Genomic DNA, 19,754 nt, shown 5'->3' with positions numbered 1-19,754 from the left:
AATTCCGAAACAATGATATGGGCTATGAAGGACGCCCTTCGTGAAAGCTGTTCCATGTTTATTTCGACTGCTGGGGAAAATATTTTGCATAATGCGCGCTCGTTGCGTCCGCATTGTAGGAATGACGCGGAAAGATTTCGTAGTTCGCCGCTTTGGCCGGAGAACGCTATAGCGTTGGCTTGCGTGCGCGGAGCCCGGCACAAGCGTTGGCGGACTGCGAGATAAGTCGTGGCCGTGTCACTTTGCTCCATCGACCAATATCCCGCAATCTCACTGACCTCTGCCTGCATTTTCGACGCTATGCACCCGGCTGAACGATGTACTCTGTCCTTTGAAGAGGTGACAGAAAACTTGGCAGAATGAAGCAACGTGCAGTCTTCGTTGATTCCTCAGCGTTCGCTGACAGCGCATAAACAGCACTCGAAAGAAAACCCAGAGGAAAAACAACGTAGCTTACTCTAATCGCCCTCCGAACTCCTTGGTCAAAAAGAGAGCAAAGAGAAAAGAGATGGCTAGGGAGGGGGACTGTTCGACAGACTCTTGTTTACGTTATTTATCCCCGACTGCCTCCGGAGCTTCCAGGTCCATGAAAGAGTCACAAGCGCACTTGTGTAGTGCCGCTTCTTTGGTGGCTCGAACGCGCGTCCTGTAGCACAATCTTTCACTCTTTTCCCCATTCATTAGCAACTAAGCAGGCAGTGCTGCGGCGGGCAAAACGAACTCGGCAGCTCGGCGAAGCCGTATCAGCCTGGACTAATCGGGCTCTCTTGCTCGACTTTCTAGCTGGAAGCTCGTTAATTACACGCAGGAGTGTGCGCGACATACGCAGCAAGCTCCCTCGCGCCGTCCGGTCCGCTGGGTCGCTGGCGCTCCAAAGCCGGTGGCACCGAACAGCGCGCTCTCTCCCGGCATGTCCACCGAGCTCCTGCTAAAAGGGTGACCTGGCGAGGTCAGGCTGGCACGAGCAAGCGCCCACGAACGAGAGGTTCGGTGGTTACTACGAGGAATAACTGCGGAATATCTGTACCCCACCCCTTATGTAATACGTCCAGGTCTTTAAGGAAATAAAGGGAAGTACGAAGCTTTTGTCATCTGGTGTTGGTCGCGCACTGCTCGAGCCTCAGTCTCGGCTGCGTTATGCTGTAGCATATAGTTGGCCATGCTGAGCTCGGAAGCTCACCAACGTGACATATTGTTGCAGCACCGGGCTCGATCTTTAGACGATCTATAGAAGTAAGTTATATTGCTAAAAACAAAAAGTTATATTGCTTGTCGAAGGAACTTTCCAGGGCATGGCGTTGTGGGTGGTCGACCTTTACTCGTATTTTGGTTTTAAATTTCTGCTCACCTCGATAGATTTGTACTGCTAAGGAGCAGCTTAGTCAACACAGCCACAATCCTATCGTGGCTGATATAATCGCTAAAAGTAAAGTTCCTTATTAAAGAAAAGCCGGCCTTCTGCTTCTGTCCTATCACACTAAATTATTCTCTCCATGATCCCACATTTATAACTACATCGGACACTGTTGCGCTGGCACACACAGACAAAAAAAAAAATCCTTGCCATCATTCAAACGAGCGGTATTTTGGACGTCATCCTCCATTTGTATACCCTGAATGACATGCACACTAAGCAGGGCAAGCTTCGACTTTGCACAGAACACAAGGAGCGGCGAGCTCTCGCTCCCTAGGGTTAAGCGCGTCAAGGTTTCAGTCAACTATACCGGTGACAGCAGGCGCGCAAATATAACTTGCTCCATTTTCTTGCTAACTGAGCAACTTGCGCATCGCACTTCGGCATTACTATGTGCTTGGAACCCGGCCACCAGACTCTCTGTCCTTGTTGCGGGAAAGCACAAGAGGCGTCATCCGTTGGCCAAGCTCTGACTCAACGGCATTTTCTCTTCCTGCGTGTTGGACACCTGAACAAGGAGGCCACTCATGTCAGCTTTGTGTAGCTGAATGACTGCAGGAGCATCGCAAACTTTCTGTCGCAGGTAGAGTTGAATTTAGCAAAGCAGGCTTTCCTCAGCCTTGAAAGGATGCTGAGACCTCGAACGATGCATATGAAATCCTCGCCGTGACCTCACCTGTAAGTGATTTCGGAGAAGTTTTCCGCTCGCATTTGTTCGTCGGCTCATGACGCTTGAATATTCTCGTTATCCAGATTTAAGTTTCACTTCGTTTCGTTTATAGGGTTCAACGTATCGAGGCAACTCAGGCTATGAGAAGCGCCGTAGTTGAGTGCTCCAGAATGTTCGGCCACCTGAGTTTTTGAGATGCACTGACAATAAATAGACCATAAAAGAATAGACGGACGGACGGACGGACGGACGGATGGATGGATGGATGGTTGGATGGATGGATGGAAAGAGCGAGAGAGAGAGAGAGAGAGAGAGAGAGAGAGAGAGAGAGAGAGAGAGAGAGAGAGAGAGAGAGAGAGATAACGAAAACGAGCGAATGAAGCTGAGCTGAAAAGATGGTGACCTTTCACATATTTAATTTAAAACTGCGCTTCAAGTACTGAGCAGTTACAAAACGTGCGTGGTGGTAGCGTTATATGCATACGCTATGATGGTCGTAAATTTTCTTTTTCGCGCGATATTGAGAAAGGAAAATGTATAACGGAACAATACAAATGAACAAATGACTGCGGCATTTTTCAGCTCCAGCAAAACACGGGGGATTATTCGTAGCTATGAAGACAGAGAAAAATGTGGTTATTTTACTCACTAAGATTTGCTTATTTTAGAGTGGCCGCATTGAGACCGTGTGTTGATTTTATTCCTAGCGTAGGCAATGTGGAACTTCGAGGCACAGCATCCTGTGAAATATGCGCTTGCATAGGATAAACGAAACGCAATGCGAGACGGTGACCAAAGCTTTGAGCCTACAAGCGGGCCCGCATGTGCTCTGCTCAGGCGTGTTGGTAAGTGCTCTCTACGGCTATGAGTCTAAGCTCAGAGCGAAGCTCTCTGTTTGGTATTCCAGCGCCCGCACATCCTTTACTTTTTCTTTGCTCATGTATTTTCCTTCATCAGCTCTGTGCACATTGAAACGAATGCCCCGCTCAAGCGTCCCTTATTCCTGATGGACAGCTGGGCTGCTGATCAAGCTGTGCTTCGATCAACACCACAGCCGCTATTTTTGGCCAGCTGCGTCCAACTCCAGTTTCAGCCTATCCACTTGATTCAGCCAGTCAGAACTGGGCCGCGTAGTAAACGTTTTCTCAATCTTCCACACGTCCATTAAAGCTCTAGCAAAATCGAAAATCTCATTCAGATTGAATACTTCAGCAATCAGCATTCGCGGTGAGCTGTGACGGCACCTTGGTATAGTGCAGCGCTCTTGTACATCATAAGACGATGTGTGTGTCGCGTAGCTCGCGCGCTTTCCCTCGACGAAAGTCGGTGTGTGTGACATTTGACATGTCAAACATAAGTTCGCTCTGTTTTCCTACGCACCTTCTTAAGCACCAGTCGGGCACCGCCATCGAGTCCCCTTATTTTGCTTTCAGCGAGTGGTATCGAACAGAACCAAGACCGCGAGTGCGACCGAGGAACGGTGGAGGAAATAAAGGAGAGAGAGAGAAAGGAGCGGAAAAAAGAAAACGCGTTTAAACAGAGTGCATTCCCCAACTTTCATTTGTTGCTTAGGCCGCTATCGGAACAACGTTTCTCAGGTGATCGATCGGGCGGTAATCGGGAGTTCTGTCTCCACTGCTGGTGCAGTATGTGTGCGCACCTCTCGGCGACTAGGAATGCTCCCGTGAGCGGAGTGTAGCGCTTTTTTCGCACTGCACAGCGGCGCAGGCCGCCCGGCTGTGAGAAGGAATCTTCTCCGGGTTTCTGCCGGATAAGCGACACCACTGAAAGAAGCAAACCAGTGCAGTCTAGGGAGCAGCCCAGTCTTCTGCCGTGTACACTTCAAGTAATCGAAGGTGAAAATGGGATGTCGACCGGTAACGTAAGGGCGCCGAAAAGGAAGAGAGGGGAGAATGTGTTGAAGCACTTCTGGAGCGTTGCGCGGAAGGATCAAAGCCATTAACGACGCCTGCGAGTTTGTTTAAATTTTTTTCCTTCGTTTTATTTTTTTTTCTGGAAAGGGGTAAAGGGAAGGGGGCTCCCGCACTGTACATTTCAATGTAAACTTTGGGTTCTCTCGTCCTGAAACGCCTCAAATGTTTACTTCGCAATTTTTTGATTCCCCATTTCGCAACGCTATATATTTTGAGAACATTCCCTTAGAACCGTTGTCCTCAATTTCTCACTTTTTCAGCGCCGCATCTCGTCTTACTCTAGGGGCCAGGATTGAAACTTTATCGCTTCAAATGATTCATTTTTCTTCTAAGCTTCTACCGTGCCCGAGCTGGGTGAGAGCAACCATATATGCTGCGTTTTTTCTCCCCAAGACCCGTAATGATGGTGGTATATTGATATTTCATCAAGAAGGCTGAATAAATATTCGGACGATCTTTCACCCCGTAAGCGTATTTAGGCACTAGAGCTCAGCTCCTATTGAAGCTAGGTGGTAATTATTTTGCGCAAAAAAGCAAGAGAGCGAGCTTTTTTTTGCTCGTTCCCTCTAATTTATTTCTATTTGTTTCTCTCATGTCTTGCGCGCACTAATCGAATGGACAGTTTCCTCGAACGCACGCTTCCATCGACATTGAAAAAAAAAAAAAAATCCTGCTATTGGTAGCAATGCCGAAGAAACAAATGCACCACTCAAGTCGTAAAAAAACTAAACGCTAAAGTGTTTGCGACTCGCAGCGTCTGCTCTGCCATACTGCAGCTAACCGCGCACGACTCATACGTCTTTGGCCCCATCGCTCGTCCTTTAAAATAACAAGATTACAATCGTATTGGCTGCTGGCTCGAAATGGCAACTGATAAAACGGCCAGAAAAAGCCGCGCCACCATTTTTCTTCCAATCGAATTCCGTATTCGACGCAGAGTGTCTGCATAAGATGCGCTTTCCTGAAAATCGCCCGAAACACGAGGGTTTTATGCCACCGTATTTGCAAACGCGGGGCCGAAATGCTCTTTCGTTTCGTTTTGTGCTCTGTTTATTTCACAGGCCAAAACATGGAAACGCATTGGAATCGTCTTGTAGTGCGCCCAACCCGTTCTTCTGCCATCGATCAAACACTTAGTGACAACGCCACCTGCGCGAGCCGCGTTTTTGCAGCGCTCTAGTTCCACAACCATCCGATATATTGTGTCAGAACTATTCCGTCGAATGACGTATCTGACGTATGTGAAAGCTGCGCTGTCGCAAGTTCAGTATACGCAAACCTGCTGCGCTTGGGGTGTCCTGGCGTTGGCCATTTGTGTTCGGTGAGCGCCTATATTTGGAACCGTACGTTCTTGTTCCGTTTACGCATTTGCCATTCTGTTCTGCCGGCAAACGAATTTCGCACGTCGGACGTTTTCGCAACACTAAAAGTGTCCCGTTTTCTGAGGGTCCCAGAGCTGTGCGCGCAGACAAAAAAAAAAAAAAAAAAAAAAAAAAAAAAGACTAGAAGAAAATTGAAACTTTACTCGTCTTGGAGAGTACTAAGCTGAAGGTGTATTGGCAGGCGATAGAAAAAGTCTGCGAGTAAAATGGCCGTTTTCAAATGCAATGTTGTTTTGTGCATGCTGTTAATTCGATTTCATCAGTGACGAAAAAAAAGCTGCCTTCTTCTTTGGCATGAATGTTGTGAGCGATAACAAACCTGACGTTTTGGAACGATTTTTTGATCTCATTCTGATGTTTGCCTTCCGTTTTCTTTTCTTTACACGCAGTTCGTCTTCGACTGACCTTGCTGCAAGGAGAGGAGTCTTCAGCAGGCGCCATTATGGCTCGGTGGAAATGGTGAGTCCTTAGGGATGACTCGAGAAGAGAGAAAAAAAAAAAATAATCGGTACAAACAAAAGAAAGGTTAAAGCGGATAGTACGAAGCCGACGCATTTTCTGCGCTCAAAGCAAGCTTTCAAGCTTTTTTCAAGAGCAAGCTTTCTCTACTCTCTATGCACGCGTGTTTCATAGATGAAATGCGTTGATTAATAGATAGCCCATATCTATTAGTGAAACTTGTAGAAATAATGATTCGATTTACCTCCTAGATGTTAAGTCTTTTTTTTTTTAGTTAATAATCTGGCATTACCCCGCTTTTAAACCTAAATTGTGGGCAACACAGTGAGTTGTCGAAAGAAAATTGATAGCATGATAATAAGACGCAGGAAAAAAGCACAGTTGGTCAGGGAACAAAAGAGAGTTAATGACTTTCTACTCGAAACTAGGAAGAAGAAATAGGCATGGGCAGGACATGTAATGCGAACGCAACCTAAACGGTGGTCACTAAAGGTAACAAACTGGAGTCAAATGGAAGGCGAGCGTAGAAGGCGGTGGCAGAAAATTAGGAGGTCAAGTGAGATAAGGAAGTTCGCGGTGATAAGGCCTTTGCTTTGCAGTGGATGTAGCTATAGGCTGCTGGTGCTGCTGATGATTATGATAATGACCCCGATTTTGTAATCGTGGCGTAACTTTCTTGGGTGATTTCTGAGTAGCGTGTCAAGGTAGGCTAATTGCAACAATAAGATGGGCAGTGCCGAAAACAATGCGCTTGTGCGTGAAAAAAAAAAAAAAAAAGTCGGCAACACCTCGTTAAAAATGCAAGATGCTATTTGTTCCTCAGCTTCACATGTTTAACGGCAAGCGTAAAACATGAGTGCATCTCTTGCTGCGAAGAAGAGAGAGGAAAAGATTGAGGGGGACAGTTAAGATTCGTCTCGAGGGTATGAGGCGATAGCTGTAATGACTCCCACCTCTCCTTGCGTATCCCAGCTAGCGTACATGCACTTTGCTACTCGCTTCGTCACCACATCTTTTATTTGTCACTCCATTATCTCGCACATATTAAGACTCGTAAGATACCCAATTACAAGAATAACGGCGCGATATAGATACTTACAAAACCCCGCTTTAACCAAGCCGCATGAACGTGTCCGCGAGGCCTAGGATCGTCGTCCTTACTCCTCGTGCAAGGGCCCTGGGAGGTTCCAGTTTCATCTTAGCCTCCTCCCTCAAAGGAGGAGTCTGAGGTGGCAACTGCTGCCTATCATTATCATCATCATCATCATCAAAACTTTTATTTCCACCGGAATGAAACTCTTTTTTTGGACCCCCCTCCCGGCACGCTGGCTTAAAGGAGCCCTACTCAGGAGCCTCGCAAACTAAAGTCTGGTGAAAATACATTGTCGCTTCACGGCCTCAGCCGCCAGGCGGATGGCTTCTTGCTTTTGAGCAGGGTCCTCGCTCAGCAGCAAGGGCTCCCAGGCTTCTCTATTTTCTATCTTTTGCTCGGCATTAATTTGGGAATGTGCTGGCTGCCCAGCACATTCTCAAATTACGTGTTCGAGAGTGTCCCTCTCACCGCACGTTATATAAGCCCCTTCTGGGCATACGTGAAAATCTCGAAAGAGGAGAAAGACCAGCTCCTGCCAATGTCATGTGCTTTCGTGACTTCCCAAAACCCGACGACCAATCCGCAATCGCCTCCTGCCAACGACCACGTGCCTGAGCAGTAACCTTAATTTTTCGCTTGTAACACCCGCAACGCCTGATTTTCTTCGGAACAGGGCCTTTAACGCTATCTCGTGAAAATAAATGGTTAACGTGACAGCGTTGAATGCCCCGTTCTCCGGAAAATCCGGCGTTGTCGCGCTGACGTTGTGAACGAAAAATCACATATGACCGGCCAGGGACTGGCTGGTCGGCTGCTTGTTCGCGAGACCACATAACATGGGAGGAGCTGCAAACTCTAGTAGCTTCTTTTGGATATGGTAATCGAAGCCACTGGCCAGGATCCTTGTGACTTGGTTAATGCCGGGCTTTAATCTATGCCGAAGATATAAAGCCCGGCAGCCGCACGAACCTGGCCTTTCGCATAACATGGTAGATTACGGCTATATGATAATGAGTATGTTTTATATAATAGGGGCACTAATTAAGGAATGAATGATTGCGGATGTAGCAAAACACATACGCGAAGCAGGATCCGCAAGGGAAGCTAGATACGGAAGCTTTTAATGATTTCAAATCGTGCACTTAAGCCGGAGCCTTAAGTGTCCAGCACTTTTTGTTGCTTATTTGGTCACGCTTCGCCACAATATGAGAATGGCTACGCAGAATCGTCGGCGGCGTTCCTCTTTTATGTGCAATATATAGAGCGCAGGTAACACGAGACACTTTGGTTAGTATATCGATCACGCATTCAGCTCACCAGATTTAAAGTATTATAATTTTATAATTGTTAACCGTTGACATTTAAATCAGCAACGAAAAGTGTATGCTCTTCAATGACTGTAATTCTGTGCTACGAGTATTTTAATATATTTAGATTTTTCGGCAATGAGATGCTTTTCCTGTAGCGTGAAGGGCTGAGAACATCGTTAAGTGGGGCAGCTTCCTTCTACAGTCCTCATCTGTTTTTCATTTCATTTTTCGTAGTTCCTTCCAGGCAAGGTCGTGCAGCGTGCGCTTTCAGCTAAATTCACGTGTTTCCATAGTGCACTCGTTGCCTTTATTTCTTTGACTGACGGTATCCACAAACCTAGGCACACAAATGTTTAGTAACTAGACAAAGAGGATCATGCACGGGTGTCGGACATTGTGGCCGTCACAACGCCTTATGTATCACTGTTTTTTTTTTCTTCTTTCTTTCTTTAGAACAGCGGTTAGTTTAAAACCCAAGAGTTTTCAAACTAATTAACAAGCTGTATATGTTACATAAAGCCACGACAAGGGACCAGCGCAGACTTCGGACAGCAATTTCGTTTTATTCGCGCCCTTATGTTAGCTCGACGCTTGGTTTGGCTTTTTTTCTTTTTTATCGCTTGGTTTCGCTTCTGCCGCCATGGCAGAAGCTAAACACGGCAAACAAAGTCGCCGCGAGAGCCGCAGAGCTCGTTATTGTTGCGACACTTTCGTTTCCCGGAGATTAAAATAAATGTGATTACATCGGTCTCCCTCGGTCCCCGCGCACGCATTCCCGCGCCGTTTTTTTTTTTTTTTTTTCCTGGAAGAGAAGAGCTGAAGAAGAAGAAAAAAAAAAGCGAAGGAAGAACTCGCTTCATTACCTCCTCTGCTCATTGACTCGACCCTTTCATCAACTGAACAATATCATTTCAATTATTGGGCGCGGTCCGGTGGCGTAATAACTTCGTCTGGAGTATCCTCTCTCCTACCTTTTCTTTAATATTTTCCACATCTTCCGAGTTTCTCAAGCGCTTTCGCATCGTTAATTGAACATACCCGGTCTATTAGCGTCTCCAGTCCTGAAGCGAGCGCTTTTTCTTGTTACTCGACTGTCTTGCTTTCATGAGTTTGCTTTGCTACTATCTGTGCTTCGGCACCGCCACTGACCGCTCATTTACCTGTATTGTATTTTTTCCTACTCTCCTGGTCTTCCCTTTTCTCTTCTATTTTGCAAATGCTCCTTATTGCGTGACAGACGTTCACATTCAACGAAGTCATTCTTTCCTCCTGTAATTTTTGGCCTCCCTCGTTAGTAGCAGAAATGGAGCCCCGTGTGGGGTTGCGCAGTATACGCCCCTAATAGCCGCTTATTTAGAGATCGCTAGCATAGACATCCGTTCATTGAATTATTTAGTGTAGTGTCTCAGTGTGCACCACGAGTTTCATGTAGGTTCATGGGAACTCGCGACACCCGATGGAGTTGTTGCCAATCGTGCTTGAAATTAAAGCTCTTCAAGTGCGCGGGAGACTTGCACGACAAGCTTCAAAGAAGCGCCGCGTTGCAGGCAAATGCAAATTCTCCAGCTCTGAGCCAGTTCGGCGAGTATCGGTGGGAGTCGTATTTTACCACGACGTTCCGTTCGCTCGATCGAAGTAGGAATTAGTGTTGCTGCTTCGCGTGCCCTGGATAGCGACTCTGCTAAAGCTCTTGCGGTACCCTGGCTATCCCTCCTCGACAACAGCCTGTCCGAGATGGTGGCATCGCCACGCGGTAGAGCGTGGCACGAAAACTCTCTGTTGAGAGCAGACGGCTAGCGCGAGAATTGTTTGTGGAGGTCGCCCTTCGAGAAGGATTCAGCAGATCCTGCTTCAGCGAATTTAAAGCAGCAGTTCCCATTGAGAGCACAATTTCAATTCCCTGGAGGGCACACTTAAATCACAGCGCAGAGCTTTCTTGCATGTTTCTAATATTTCAAGCGCAATAAAGACGGCACACAGAGAGACGACAGAGCATGCGCTACTTACAAAACTGCCTGTATAGCCATTATAGGACGGGCTGGAAATGAAAAGGGAACAAAAGGTGGTGCACACGCGCGCAAATCAGAAAGAAGGCACAGGAAGGGACATGAGTGATACAACAGTATCTAAAACATATCCAAAAACGTGCGTTCTTTTTTACGTACTGGGATCGAAGGAGGGTTAACGCAGGCATTCCCACTCTTTGCGATTTTTTGTGCCTCTATCAATTCGCGTGAAGTTGTATCTTTACTTTTGCAGACGATTATGGTTTCTTTAAGTCTGGCTTCGCAAGCCTTCTTTACTTCTTTCCCGCATTCCTTGAAGTGAATTGGCAGATTTGAGCCTGTTCCATTCTTCAGCGATAGTTTGTGCACCGGCCCGTTTGTCCGATGTAAATATTTCCACAAGTCGATGGGATGCTATACCCAACCCCACAGCACATTCCACAAAAGGGTTAGCATGTTTACTGTCACATACATCCCTGACATCACTTCCAGAACTGATCATTCTACACAATGATACGGGCTTCCTTGGGCAGAAAAGACGACGGGAACTTTGTACTTGACGGCCACATGCTTCTGATTATGAGCAACTTTATGTTGGTGCAGAATCATCAATTGCTTAGCTATCATTCCTGAGGCTTTCCCTTCATCGTTGTTTCTTTTCCCTCCTTTCTTCACCTTTTTTCTATAGTAGCGCCTCGGGGACAGAGCTTAAAACCAAGGAAGGAAAACCAGCCTGTTGACGTTTGCGAATCTGGCCGTCGAAGGTTTCCCGCGCTTTATGAATACATGATTTCTTTTTAGAGAAGATTTCAGGCATATCGTGGCTATGGCGCGCTTTACCATTTTCAAGTGTGTAGAATCGAAAGACAACAATTACTTACGGGCACGAGGACAATAATCCAGCGAGCACTTCCGTCCGTAATGTTAATGACAATATCTGAAAGGTGCAAACTGTTTCCCTTCGGGCCCGCAAGAAAAATATTGCACAGCACCGATGCCGCACACGACGCAATACATATTCCATTCTTTTGAACATAAACCTTATTCTCAAACAAGACAGTTGTGGAGCATAAATAAAATTCCAATAGAGCCATGAAGTTGTCTACAGAAATCCCCACGGCATTCTGGAAAGCAACCGGGAAGTTATTTTTGATACAATTCAAGACGGCTACCAACAACTTCCGCACGGAATGGAGTAGAAGAGGTCAACAATATCTATCGAAAGGATATATATCCTAGTGACTTGTTGTCAAGCAAGAATTAGATGATTTCGAGGCTGTTCCTTACAGTACAAAGGTCATTCACAGCCAAGGTATCCAGCTGTTTCAAAAGGTATATACAGCTAACATTGTTTTGCCAGGCATCTCGTTTACTAGCAATGCACCTAAAAGGAACACGTTCTTTATGCGTTTTGGCAATAAAATATACATCCAAGCTGTGACACTTGCAATCACGGAAGGTGTTTGCGAGCTTATGCAAGCCAAGCTGTTCGCACAAAGTAATAGCTCGACTTTTCACCTTTCCTGGCTCCAATTTTGTAGCCTTCAAATTCCAGTGAATGGCTTCACCCGCCTTTTTACTGATCATATCTATCGGCATGGCGACAAACCCTTCGTCTTTGTCAACCTACATGAGTCTCTGAAAAAATTCACGACACGTTTTGTAAGAGTTTTTGAGATTTTCGAGATTTTCGTTTTTTTTTTCTTTTTTTTTTTTTTACGGGTGTTGTTGTCGAAAGCTTGCGCGTTTTTGGTTTTATGTTCCGCCAGCGCCTTTACGAAACATACGTGCCTCACGTTCGCAGAATAAGTCATTTTTAAAGCAAGTTCCGTAAATGCGGAGTATACCATTCAGTTGTTGCACATGCTGTTCGTATTTTGAGGCAAAAGTGGTTGTTTTTTTCTTCTTTAGGCCAAGGGCTCCATCGTAATGTTCAAACTTTACGTTCACTTTTTTTTTTTTTTTTTTTTTTTTGCAGCTGGCGCTCGGCCTTTTCCCAATATACCAGCTGCGATTGACTGCGAACATCTCTACGAAAAGAAACATTTGTTTACTCTAGCATACAGTACACAATATTACACAGGTAGAACCGCAAAAATCTGTAACGCTGTATTTGCACACTGTGCGAATACCTGACGCTGCGATCAATTTGAGGCAATGCGTAGCTAGGTGATTCTAAAGTGACGGCTGAAAAACTAAAGCAAAAACCAAAAGAGTATCCTTGTACACTGTATGCGTACAGTACGTATTCGGCTTAGTCTGTGTAATTCAGGGCACCTTCTCGCGTTGCGACCGCATGGCGGCAGCTACACAGAAAAATCGGTCATTCGTTTAAATGCCGAAGCATTAATACGGATGCAAAATATTTTCGTGCTTGCTTGTAAAGCAGCTGCATGGCAACAACTGCAAAGCAACGCTATAACAGTTAGCCAAGCATAAACACTATGCTGCGCCTATACGTAATAACCATGATCAGTGTCAGTTATGACCCGACAATGACTTCACCTTTGACCTAAGCCATGTCATTTGACCTTGACCTTGATGGAACGAAATCGCTTCTGGTGCTAGAACCTTCGCTGGATATTAGAGTTTTAGCTGAAATTCTCTGCATTATTAGTTTTTCTTTTCCTTCGGGAAATCTTGCTCTGCATCTGCTGTGTGCTCTTCAGACGCACTCCTTTTTTTTTTCTCGGCAATGTCGTTGAAGTCTTTTTTTTTTTAATTTGAGCAACAAACTGCGTCATTCTGATATCGCAGGCCACCAACTAGACAACATAAAGATTCTACTTGTACGTTATTTAAGTGCATATAGGTGCACTCCGATATTCAGTTTTCTATTTGACATTGTATGCAGGGTCATTACATGTACGTTTCATCGCATGCGCAGTAATTTAATAATTTACTGGTGAATTTTATCCACTGTGTCACGTGCAGGGCGACTGATTGCAGCGGGACATAACCACTTCGACATAACCAAGCATTCGTGTATACTTGTCACTGCGACAGAACACCGTCAGCACGACACAACTTGGCGCCTCAAATGCGAAAATTTCGCTTTCGAAGCATTCCTCGACCAACGACTCGATAACGCCTTACGGAGGAGCACTAGCCTCGTACTATGCAATTCCTTGACCGCGAACGACGGAATAGCCGGTGCATAAGGCGAGCCCGACCTGTGCCGCGGCAGAGCACGTGAGCCTGCACAGGCACCGTCCACCAGGGCGGCCCGCTCTGCGAGATCGTCCGGAATGGGTGTACTACCTGCGCGCTGTCATTGTTGTCAACGGGGCCGTCCATGATCGGGCCGCACACCCGTCCAGCTCGCAGTGGTGGCCATTGGCGCGGCCGTTATGGCCCGCCACCCCCTCGGTCCCCCAGATAGTCTTCTCCGCGCGGGCTTTGTAGCGAGCTCCGATTCTCCCGGTGCGCTGAGCTTGTTCTTGGCGATGAGCTGCGTTGGAGGGCGGGGTATATACGTCGGCGCGCACCGGCGCCGAACATTTGGGAGATGTAATGCGCATCTCCATTACCTTTCGCGAGCGATAAGGCGATCCCATCGGAGGACACGTATGCTGGGGTACCTGAAGTCAACGAGCAGCGCGAGCACAGAGTTCGTGCTCAACAAGGGCAGCGCTGTTTGCAAGTCACATACGACGGAGAAACCAGACTGAGAAGAACAGAAAACGTAAGCCGTTTGGGAAGATAGGAGGGAGCGCGGGGTGGCGGGAGCTGCACGGCGCTTTGTGCTCGATACAAAGCTCTGAGCAGCCGCATACAAGCAACCATTATGCACACATCGATCCGGTGCAGAAAACATAATGTAACCGTATGTAAGTGTAAATGAATGGCAGATAAAGAAATAGCAGCGCGGCGAATAAATAGACGAGCGAGAATATCTGGGCCTGGACGGGTCGTTAATGATGCTGAAACAGCGTTCTTTTTCTTCTAAGCTTCCTTTGTGACTTGTTCCTTGCCCACGAGATTACGCTTTTCAAAGCGACGTTCCCATTAGAGATAAAATTCGCCGCCGCAGTTTTCGCTGGTTCGTTCTGCTTTCTTTCTATGTTTATTTATTTATTTATTTATTTATTTATTTTCTGTATCACAAATTCGCCTTTGCTTCGCCTGACCCCCCTTCTTTCTTCTCTATCGCTATTTTGGCTCTAGTTTTTCTCCAGCGCCTTTGCTCCCTCTGTCCTCCGGCCGCTGCCCGTGGGCCTCCTTGGAGCCATTCCAACAATGCCCGCAGTTTCCCCAAAGATTGGCGAGGCAATTTCCTTGAGCGCCTGCGCTGTTTCCTGTGCGCTGAGCCCACGAACGATACCGAATCGAGTGAGCGCTTTAGAGAAATGCCAAGGGTGAAAAGGGAAATAACTCACGGCTTAAATGCTTATGCGGGCGGTTCCCTTTTCTTTTACCACAGGGGCGTGTTTTTGTCGGTAAATACCTTCCCGCAGAAAGAACGTTTAATCTTCGAAACGTTACTGGGAGTGTTTATTTGTTTTTCTCACCTTTTGTGTTGAAATGATGGAATGCTCCCCTTTCAATGTTATCTTGCCAAACTGGGCGCTGTGTGCAGTTGTTCAAACTTAATGATCGTTGCGGTACTAACATTGTAGCCATTCAATTGAATAAAGTGCATCGTTATGCTACTTCAGATGTAAGTGCAGCACTTTCGATTGCACTGCTGAGAATGGCCGTCACCTTAGAATGGTCTCGGATATGCACAATGTTCGAAAAGAGGGAGAAGAAAGGCAGCGGAGGCACAAACAGAAATAGCCGTCTGTTCCGTACTGCATGTCCGATGTAGGGAAATTTGGAATCAGGGGACACTAGCTGAGTTTTAAGCACGAAATGTTTTAGCTCCCATCGACGCGCCGCGGAAGGCCTTGGCGCCGTAACGAAAGAACACGGCGCCAGCCCGGAGGAAGATCCTGAACGTAACGTATTGAACCAGCGAAAGACACAGAAACACAAGAAGAGAAGTACACGGGACAGCGCTGGACTAACAACTGATGTTTACTCGAAGAAAGGGACTAACAACTGATGTTTACTCGAAGAAACTTTTCTTCGAGTAAACATCAGTTGTTAGTCAAGCGCTGTCCCGTGTACTTCATTTCTTGTGTTTCTGTGTCTTTCGCTGGTTCCAATATGTTAGTCACACAAACTGTCCAAATGGTCACCATGTTAAACCTAAACGTACTTTTACGAATCTTTCCGTCTTTCCCGGCGGTGCTTATGTGCGGCGCTGCCGCCGGAGCAGCGCGTGCTAGAGATGTGCAAATAGTACTTTTAGTGTGGAAGGACTACTTAACCCGGTCGAAAGCAACCCATAACCATATCTGGCTGGCATGACCTTGATAGAAGACGAGCTCAGGGGAAAAAAAGAAAACGTTGGAGTAAAACACACTCGCACCCACAAATTAATCTCGGGAAACGAGTACAGAAGCGCGGCCGCAGCTTTTCTTTTATTATTTCATGGAAGATATTCCGAAAAGAAGAACGCATACAGCTCATGCCTCAAATCACCGGAATGCGAGCCCACCACACACCAGCAATTCCATACCATCACTAAAACCGGATTTCCGGGAGGCACACACAAGCAGCAAGATCCGGTAACCAGCTAGCCGGCTCTGCCAGGGCAGCATATACCTATACTTCGCGCACCAAAGCGCGCTGCTCTCGGAGACTTCGATTATCGTGCAGACTCGGCATGGCGCTCCATCGTACGACGCTTCCACAAACTGAATAGTCCCGTCAACATAACTAATCTCAAAGCACACTACAGTTTTTCGCAATAGGCAAAAACCGACCGAATACTATAGTGTGTGATTTCAAAGCCCTTCTTAAGCGTTCGATGTAATGTGTCCCAGGAGAACACAGCACCACTGTACAGGATAAGACAAAGATCAATGGTCTCTGGCGTATTACACAGGTGGCAATTCACCGGCCATGGCACAAACATCTCCTTAGTATGAAGGCATGCCTTGACATGTGGGAGCGTTGATGTGTGCACGTCTTTGCAGGAGATTGAATGCAAATGCACTTGGACTGCTTTAAACCGCTATAGTGTCCAGAGACCCCTGATAAGGCTGCCGATACAAAAGTGTAGGGTATAAAGACTCAATATAACACTGGTCATCTGCCTTCTGAAGGGCTCTAAATGTATTCTAAAGAAAAACGTGCACTGAGGATATTGAAGGTGTCCACAACTTCCTTAAGGACTCCACATGGCCTTCATGAGCCTGTCCTAACGTGTGAATAGACAAGGCAAATTAGATGTCTAAATACTAATTTAGCTATCCCCGCAGCTGACCATCCCGCGTGTTCTATTGCCACTCTCTTGCGCTGTGCATTTTATGTCGCTGTCTTCACCAACATCCATCCGTACTCAACGGATACAAACACACCGATATAACACTGCCCTCTGAATGTTCGTTAAGCGGACTCAAAATTTCACATTGGGCTACAACAGCTAAGGTCCTCAGTTACCGATGTCGCCGTTTTTTGCCTGAAGCCCTACCTCGAAACCTTAGCCTCGAACCGAAGGCACATGCTTCGCATTTTGCCGTCTTCAGAAAAATGTGTACAGTTTTTCGGAATCGAATCGAATCGAATAGCCTTGCTTCGGTACCGAATCGGACACGAATAGTTTAGCTGCCAACTCAGTTGAATAGGGACAGAACAGAATGGAATACGAATCGCACATTTGTATGATTATTCGCTTCTTACGCGAATATTTGCACAAATAGCTGGCGGCGAAAAGAGTGTGAGCGTTGTAACTAATGGAGTTAATGGTGTAGCTATCGAAAGGCGCATTCGAGATCTTGAATGCGGGGCACCAAGCACGCGGTATATTTATCTATGACCATCGTTTCATGCGCGTCGGAAAATTTCCCTTTATTATTGACGATGACGGCGAATGTGCCACAACTCAACTGGTGTGAGAGTGACGACGAGTCGTGAGCCGCGGCTTCGGATATCAGACATGATGGGTGATGATTTGCTGAGCGCGCAGACCATTCGCAGCACTGTGCTCAGCGAAATCTGATGGGAACTGTTTCAGCAACAGCCGTTAGAAAAGAATCCTATGGTGCATGCCCGATTTGAGTTTTGCGTCTGTTATCCGAAAGCTATCCCAACATTCGTGATCGTCCTGAATAGTTCTGAATGTGCGCTGTTAGATTAGCGAATCGAATATGGTAAAATTCGATTCTTTTAAAATTTCGAAAGTGCACACAACCCTATATACCGCATGGGTCACCACCGCCAGCGCGGTTTGCAAGGAGCCTGCACTGCAACCCGAGCGGCGCACGCGCAGTCGTGCATGCGTGTGAGCGAATTCCAAGGGCGCCGCGTGTGTGGCGTAATGGAAGCGCTCGCGGGAGATTGGTCTCAAGCGGAGCCATTGTCACGAAGTCCTTCAACGCACTGTCGAACTCGTTGAAACTAGTCGACACAGTTAGAGCGGCGCGAGGTAGCGATCCTGGACGCTGCACGACCTTGCAGCGGGGTTCAGTCTGTATAGAACGGGCTTCACCAGTACTGCAAAGCATTTCGTGCAGCGTCTGCTGTAGACCATGAGGAAAAAAGAATTTTGTCGGCACGGCAATAGCACCTGCCCGTTGCAGCAAATTGAGGAGATGCGTGCTCTCGTTTTCTCGAGCATACGCATTACAGGGTCAATTTTCGCCTAGTTTTGAGCGTGGTGATGCAGCAAGAAAGGAGGTGGCCCCGTGGACAATCAAATATCCGTCGCCAAGCATCCTCTTCGTGGTTTCGGACATAAGTTAGCCCCGCGAAAACATGTGGCAGCATGAGCAAGGGAACTGCAGCCACTGTTTTGCATAAATGACCCCTTTCTTCGGTTCTCGGGCCGCCGAACAATCGGGCGGGCTGCTGCATGGACGCTGTCGCCCATCATGTTGTTTCAGCCCGGTGTGCGCGAGCCTCACTTCTTGCATCAAATGCATTATGGCGCTCCGCGGACACTGCCGCCAATTCCCAAAGAGTGGCCTGCGTGTTTCTCATTTGAGCGGTCTTTAAATAACCGTTTTCGCGTGCCTTCTGGTCTGACTGTGTCAAAATTGGTCAAGAGTGATTAAGCCTAGGACATCTTCAGTGAATTGTATGAAATATACATTCCATATAATACGCGGAACGAGTGCCACAATTTATGCGCAGAATGCTGTAGCTGATGTATGCGCTATAGGCGTGTGCCACAACTCGTGTGGAGAATGCCAAAGCTGATACCGGAGCTAAACACTTTACCATTCCACTTCGCGTGCATGCGTAATTCATGCAGAAAATTATTATATTGGCGAAAAAATGCACATGGTTGCAATAATAGTATACTCTCTGTGTCCAGGCTGATTGTGCTGTCCTGTGCATTTATCGCATCTCACGCGGTGAATAGATTTGAACAAACCGACAGGCAGTCACTTCTCTCAGTTTAGGCAACGCTTTGTTGATTAGAATAATTTTAAAATTGTTCCGTTGTTCCGTCTTTTTTTTTTTTTTGAATTCAGTCTATAGTAGCATCATGGTTGCAGCTTCCACTAAAATGGTGACTCAGGCAGGCTTGCGTCTTCCCAATTTTCTCTTCGTCAGGTGCAAGCTGGTCACACTATCGCGTTAACCTTCGGCACGCGACAGCACTACGGCACATACAAAGAGTATCCTTTGCGAACTAGATGACACCGCTACCCGCGCACGCCCATGTTAGCGATATGTTACTGTTCACGCGGACGGCGCAGCTGTACATTCTCAACATGCTTCGTGCGAGAAGAAGCCGACTCGGGAGGGCCCTTTTGACGAAGGCGAGAGAACGGAGCGCTTTTTTGTAACTAACGCCAACGGGATGCGACGCCGTTGGGGGCCTTGGAAACACGAAAAGAGAGGGCGCAGCGCAAAATTGCATAGATGCTTTGGGTCCCATTGTGGCGCCTCATCGCAGCTTTGGGTCGTCTAGATGATGATCTCTCCGCTTGCATTACTTTAGGATGTCCTTTCTATTGTCGAGCGCACTCTCCAGCTCGGGGGGTATGCACTATCGCGCTCACTCAACTGGCACAATCGCCGCTCCGAAAGAATGCGAGCCGTTTCTTTGTTGTATTCTTCTCTCTCCCTCTTTTGTAGGGGAGCAGAGCAAGAACACAAAATGTTGCGCTTCTATTTGCGAGGTCGTCAGGTTCTCCGGTCGCAATCGCTAATTGTATCCATTAAATAAATATTCGAGAACAAACTGAACCTGTATGTAAATTAAACTATTGTATCGCCCTTCACTAGCAGTCGCTCGCAGTAGGGAGCTGACTTGGGGGTATTTATATTCATAACTTTTCTAGGCCGAAGCCAAAAGCTGATCGTGTTTTGATACGGAAAGTAACGTTAAATGTTAGTCACATAAGCCTGTAGGACGTCACACGCGCATTGCAGCAATCCCCATAATCGAATAGCGGTCAAGTTAGCCCAGTAAACATTCATTCA

General features: G+C 46.9%; 1 protein-coding gene across 4 annotated transcripts in view; it reads left to right on the top strand.

Annotated features, from left to right (window-relative positions):
* Positions 1-19,754, top strand: part of LOC146204717 (GTPase-activating Rap/Ran-GAP domain-like protein 3) — a 444,973-nt gene that overhangs the window by 319,505 nt on the left and 105,714 nt on the right. For all 4 annotated transcript variants that reach the window (XM_084589436.1, XM_084589435.1, XM_084589438.1 and 1 more), the window contains exon 2: positions 5,790-5,859. In XM_084589436.1, the coding sequence (XP_084445562.1) occupies positions 5,790-5,859 (70 nt within the window). The remainder of the gene's footprint in view (positions 1-5,789; positions 5,860-19,754) is intronic.

The sequence above is a fragment of the Amblyomma maculatum genome, chromosome 1 (assembly GCF_055883805.1).
Source record: "Amblyomma maculatum isolate TAMU_Amacu chromosome 1, ASM5588380v1, whole genome shotgun sequence".
NCBI lineage: Eukaryota > Metazoa > Arthropoda > Arachnida > Ixodida > Ixodidae > Amblyomma > Amblyomma maculatum.
This window is presented reverse-complemented; position numbering and strand designations above follow the sequence as displayed.